Source organism: Lipotes vexillifer, unplaced genomic scaffold (assembly GCF_000442215.2).
Source record: "Lipotes vexillifer unplaced genomic scaffold, Lipotes_vexillifer_v1.1 scaffold484, whole genome shotgun sequence".
Taxonomy (NCBI): Eukaryota; Metazoa; Chordata; class Mammalia; order Artiodactyla; family Lipotidae; genus Lipotes; species Lipotes vexillifer.
Genome location: NW_006786458.1, coordinates 200,989 through 206,988, shown reverse-complemented (window position 1 = coordinate 206,988; position 6,000 = coordinate 200,989). Strand labels below are relative to the sequence as shown.

The 6,000-nt window shown below is 47.5% G+C and overlaps 1 protein-coding gene across 3 annotated transcripts in view; it reads left to right on the top strand.

Annotated features, from left to right (window-relative positions):
- The window catches only part of LOXL2 (lysyl oxidase like 2), a 103,712-nt gene that overhangs the window by 35,991 nt on the left and 61,721 nt on the right, over nt 1-6,000 (top strand). For all 3 annotated transcript variants that reach the window (XM_007458811.1, XM_007458812.1, XM_007458813.1), the window contains one exon: nt 670-845. In XM_007458811.1, coding sequence (XP_007458873.1) covers nt 670-845 — 176 coding nt within the window. The remainder of the gene's footprint in view (nt 1-669; nt 846-6,000) is intronic.

The following is a 6,000-nucleotide window of genomic DNA, read 5'->3' as shown; positions in this document are numbered from 1 at the left end:
GGTACGCGGGCCTCTCACTGCTGCGGCCTCTCCCGTTGCGGAGCGCAGGCTCCGGACGCGCAGGCTCAGCGGCCATGGCTCACGGGCGCAGCCGCTCCGCGGCATGTGGGATCTTCCCGGACCGGGGCACGAACCCATGTCCCCTGCATCGGCAGGCGGACTCTCAACCACTGCGCCACCAGGGAAGCCCCATCGTTACCATTTTTTGAGTAACTATGGACCAATGATAAATTAGGCACATGTCATGTATTATCTCTAATCTGCACACGCCCCTGTCATTCGAGTGTCATTATTATCCCCACTTTACCGATGAGAAAAGGGAGCTTTGATCAGGATCACACAGCTAAGTGGCTGAGCCAGAATTCCTATCAAACAGCTTAGTATCCACAGTCCCTGTTCTTCCCATTATACCACATGCCTTCTGGGCTTAAATCTGATTTCTACTCTAATCATGTTCAATCTGCCACATCCCTAAATCACATCCCTCTGGCTAGGGAATCCAGATGGTCTAGAACTGTATGCAATATCTCAACACACTGACCAACTGATGACCACACACAGCTGCCAAAATTAGGGAAAAACTCTCTTTCTGTGTACGCCCTTGGTGCCCCCAAAGACTCAAACCTACTCTGACGTGGAGCTTGGCTTCTCTCTTCTCTGCTTCCTTAGGGCCCATCTGGTTGGACAACGTCTACTGCACCGGCAATGAGGGGACCCTTGCAGCCTGCTCCTCCAACGGCTGGGGAGTCACTGACTGCAAGCACACGGAAGATGTGGGTGTGGTGTGCAGCGACAAAAGAATTCCTGGGTTCAAGTTTGACAATTCGCTGATCAACAACATAGAGGCAAGTGTTTTTCTATTAATTTTTATTGGAGTATAGTTGATTTACAACGTTGTGTTAGTTTCAGCTGTACAGCAAAGTGATTCAGTAATACATATATACATCCCTTTGTATATTCTTTTCCATATGGTTTATCACAGGATATTGAATATAGTTCCCTGTGCTCTGCAGTAGGATCTTGTCGCTTATCCATCCCATATGTAACAGTTTGCATCTGCTAATCCCAAACTCCCACTCCATCCCTCCCTCACCCTCCCTCTCCCTGGGCAACCACAAGTCTGTGAGTCTGTTTCTGTTTCATAGGTAGGTTCATTTGTGCCATATTTTAGATTCCACATATAAGTGATATCATATGGTATTTGTCTTTCTCTGTCTGACAAGTTCACGTGCTCTTGATGACTCCTTCATGTGAATGTTTTCCTTCTTCCGTGTATCTCACCTCTTACCTATGATTCCGAGAAGTGTGTGTGATCACTTTTGTGGCAGGTAGGGGGACCTAAACCAATTTCATTTGGTGCCAGGGCAGTTGAGGAAGGATTTCTGGAGAAGAGGCTGCTATCAGTGGGGAAAGGGCATTCCAGACACAGAGAACGACTTGGACAAAGACACAAAGGCACGGAGGTGTGAACTGGGGATGAGCAGGTCGGTACCACTCAAGACTGTAATTATGAATGTGGAAATAGTGTGAAATGAAGCTAGAAAGGCCTGTGCTATGTACAGGAGCTTGCCCTTTGGACTAGGAAGGTGTATCAGCTAGCAACGGCAGTGTAACAAATTATCCCCCCCCCCCCCCTCATATTTTGCAACAAACATGGATTGTCTTGAATAGCTTCTGAGGGTCAGGAATCCAGGAGTGGTCAGCCAGTTCACTCTGCCCAGAACATCTTATGAGGTTGCAGTCATGTTGTCAACTGGAGCTGGGGACTCCTCTCCCAAGTTGACTCCTGTGATTGTTGGCAGGTTTTTGCTTCCTTCTGGCTGTCAGCTGGAGGCCTCTGGTCCTCTCCACACAACCTCCCAATAGGCTGCTTGAGTGTCCTTAAGACATGGCAGTTGTCTTTCTCTAGAGTGAGTGACTCAAAAGAGAAAGAGAGAGGGAGCAAAACATGGAAGCTGCATCTTTCATAACCTCATCTCGGAATTGATGGGCCATCATTTCTGCTGTATTCTATTGGTCACTCAGACAAACAGTATACAGTGTGGGAGGAGATTACCCAAGGCTGTGACTACAGAAGGTAGTGGTCATTTGGGGTCATCCTGGGGACTGGCTGCCATAGGACAGTTGTCCCAGATCTAGCTGGGGGTCAGAATCACTTTTATTTTATTTTATTTTAAATACATTTATTTATTTATTTATTTATTTATTTATGGCTGTGTTGGGTCTTCGTTGCTGTGCGCGGGCTTTTCTCTAGTTGCAGTGAGTAGGGGCTACTCTTTGTCGTGGTGCACAGACTTCTTATCGCAGTGGCTTCACTTGTTGTGGAGCACGGGCTCTAGGCACGCGGGCTTCAGTGCTCGTGGCACACGGGCTTAGTTGCTCTGCGGCATGTGGGATATTCCTGGACCAGGGAACGAACCTGTGTCCCCTGCATTTGCAGGTGGATTCTTTTTTTTTTCTTTCTTTTTTTTTTTTGTGGTACGCGGGCCTCTCACTGTTGTGGCCTCTCCCGTTGCGGAGCACAGGCTCCGGACGCACAGGCTCAGCGGCCATGGCTCACGGGCCCAGCCGCTCCGCGGCATGTGGGATCTTCCCGGACCGGGGCACGAACCCGCGTCCCCTGCATCAGCAGGCGGACCCCCAACCACTGCGCCACCAGGGAAGCCCTGCAGGTGGATTCTTAACCACTACACCACCATGGAAGTCTCCAGAATCACTTTTAAAATGCACTGGCACCTCATCCCAGACCTCCTGAATGAGAGTCTCCCACTATGGGACCAGGTTATTATTATTTTTAAGCTCTCTCAGATGATTCAGATGTTGCCAGCCTGACCCAAGTCAGCATTTGGGAATGGCAAAAGGGCTTGTGACCCGTCCTACATTTATGGCTAAATTTCAGACTGATCTTTTCAACAAGTCCTCCAGCCAGAGAACAAAATGCGCAAACATACAATGCAGTCCTCTTGTGTGCAACATATGTGGGGCTTAGGACGGGAAGATGAGGCAGCCCTCCTCAAGGGGACTCCAACCCCCAAGGGGATTGCCGTGAATCCGGGCCAGGGAGCCTTCAGTGTGCTTTAGCCTCCAGCTGACCTCAGGACTAATGCTGAGGAGACGTGACTCTTGAAATTACCCTATTTGGGCTTCAGAGGAAGTTCTCCCCAGACTCTGTGGTCTTTACATTTTCCTCCCATGACTCAGTCTGTCCCAATCTTTCTCATATGCTCCAGGAGCACACTGAGTATGCTGGGAACTGGTCCAAGCCTGCATAATAGTGTGGAAAAAGATTCCCAGCCTTCTCTCAGCTGGCAGCATGAGACCATCTCTAGTTGACACTCTTCAAATGCTGCTATTTTATTTGGGATAACTAGAAGAGATGGTTACAGAGTTGAGGTACTTTATTTAGTCTTCCAGTTCCTGATGACAACTTTGCTTTACCATGAAGTTTATAATTGGGAGGGTGGACTTATCCGGTCCAGTTTCACATTTTCCATCGCCACTCTTTATAACCTCATATGAAATAATTAGCACCCACTCATATGTATCTCATCTTTCCAATGTTGGAAGCTCCAAAGGGCAGTGCCTACATCTAATTCACCATCATATCCAATAAAAATAATGCTGGGTACCTAACGGGAACAATATCTCCAATTTCCAAATTTTCTTCTTCCCAGAAATGAGAACCAAAGATCATTATCCACTTGGGTGAAGAATATCCTAGGATAGGGCTTCCCTGGTGGCACAGTGGTTGGGAGACCGCCTGCCGATGCAGGGGACACGGGTTCGTGCCCCGGTCCGGGAAGATCCCACATGCCGCGGAGCGGCTGCGCCCATGAGCCATGGCCACTGAGCCTGCGCGTCCGGAGCCTGTGCTCCGCAACGGGAGAGGCCACAACAGTGAGGGGCCCGCGTACCGCAAAAAAAAAAAAAGAATATCCTAGGATAAAATATCAAACTAAACAGTGAAGAGAAATGCATAGAAGCAAATCATTCCTTCATAGTATTGCCCTGCCTAATAGGACAGTGAGCTTATGTGTGACATCTTTGAGGGGTTTTTTTGGCGGGGGTGGGGGGGCGGTCCACAGAAATTTTTTAGTAGTAATTGGATCTAACAGTATTATAATTCTACTGAACAAGTTAAATCAGTGATCTCTAAATTTTGGAATCCCAGTATTAATCAACTACAAATAAATATTAGCCCATATCTATCACCAATGACTGAGATGTTTCTTTCTAATGAATTGACCATTACATTTCCGAAGTTCTGAAACGGCCAGCAGACCATAGAAAGAGACTTCTATGCTTCAGCAAACTGCTGGCCTTGATTCAGGGCCAAGTGTGTGACATTGTTAATGGGCTTTTGCTCATCCTACAACCTCAGGATAATCCACATGGATTGTCAAGCAAAGATCCAGGCTTCTGGGCATAAGAAAGTCACTGATAGCTTGAATCAAAGGAGGGTGGGCCAAAATGTTTGTGGGTTTTGGATTCGGAAAATGAGAAGGCTCATCTGTCACTAGAAAAAAAAAAATGGTTCTGGCAAAGGACTCTGTGAAGGGCACTTCAACAGAGAAATGTTTATGGAGTAGCTCTATGGGCCAGTCCTACTGCTTAGCATTTAAAGGGGAAATAAGATGAGTCATAGAGAAAGCAGAACCTTAATTGGGTGGAATAGGCTGAAAAAATGACTGGGAAAAAATATGTTGGCGAGAACTTTCTTATTCTGGAAGGGCTGAGATTCTGTGATAGTCTGAGACACCACCGGGGAAGGTAAACATGACCCTTGTCCTCTAGCCCTTATAACCCAAGAAGACAAGATGCATGCCTCGGGGAAAGTTGGAAGATCTTTCCAAGGCAAGGAGCCTAGGTCCTAAATGAGTTTACAGTAGCCCAGAGAGGGATAGCTGAGGGGAGTCTGGTTTAAAGGGCTGGATAACTTCTGCAGCAGCCTCTAAGCTTTGTATTTTCCTAGAAGGCCTCCCTCTTGCTGTCATACGAATCAGACTGGTTACCGTGGACCAGACTAGAAGCCTTCCTGTCTAGCCAGGGATGCTGTGGAAATTTTCAGTTGATGAGTAGTCCCCTGTAATCTCTGCCCTTTGGTATCTGCTAAAAGTAGGTCATCAACAGGCCTAGATCTCAGGGTGTCTGAGGAGAACCTCGGAGGGTTACCAGAAGATTCTTCCATCCAGGACTTTGTGGCTCAAGCTCATGCGTACGGGCAGGGTTGGCCCGATGGGTAGGGAGCCACCCAAACCACCTACCAGGAATATTTGTGGGATGTGAGAAGTTTCTCCGAAATACCTCGTGTAATAGCTGTGTCAGTAGCGTAAGTCATGCAGTCACTCGTCTTGGCTTGAGAAATGTCCCCTGTTAGATGTGTGTGGACCAGAGGAAGACATGTAGGTTTGGTGGACATGCAGCTAAGGGGGAGTCATGACTCATGATGCCCAGAACTGCTGATTAATTAGGGTGAACACAGTGGATGGTCTCTACTGGTGTAGCCCAGGGCTCCGCTCTGCCTTTCCACTATGTATCAGAAATTTGCGTGGAGATTAAAATATATACTGATAATATTTATAGGAGACACACAACTAGGAGGGATTGCTGAGATAAAACATCATGGAGTGAGATTCAGGAAAACCTCAGGAGGTTGAAATAATAGACCCAAACTGGAACATGTTAGGGATGAATATAAGGTCCTATATCAAGGCTCATGGGGGGCGGGGGGCGGGAGCAGGGAATAGCTAAAGAGTAAAAGCCAGGGAAAGTGACTGAAAGCACTGATTATATTTAAAAGATCCCTGAAGGGAACTGGTTGCCTAAAAGCTCAGTACAAGCCAAAGGTATGGTATGGCTGCTAGAAAAGTGAATGTAAACTGATACACTGGGGGAAGACTTATTTCCCTAAACTCCTTGCTTTTTGGACCAAGAACTAAGTGCAGTTCTGGGGTCACCTCTTAACTGTGTCTCCCGGAGGAGGGACAAGCCAAGTGGAGA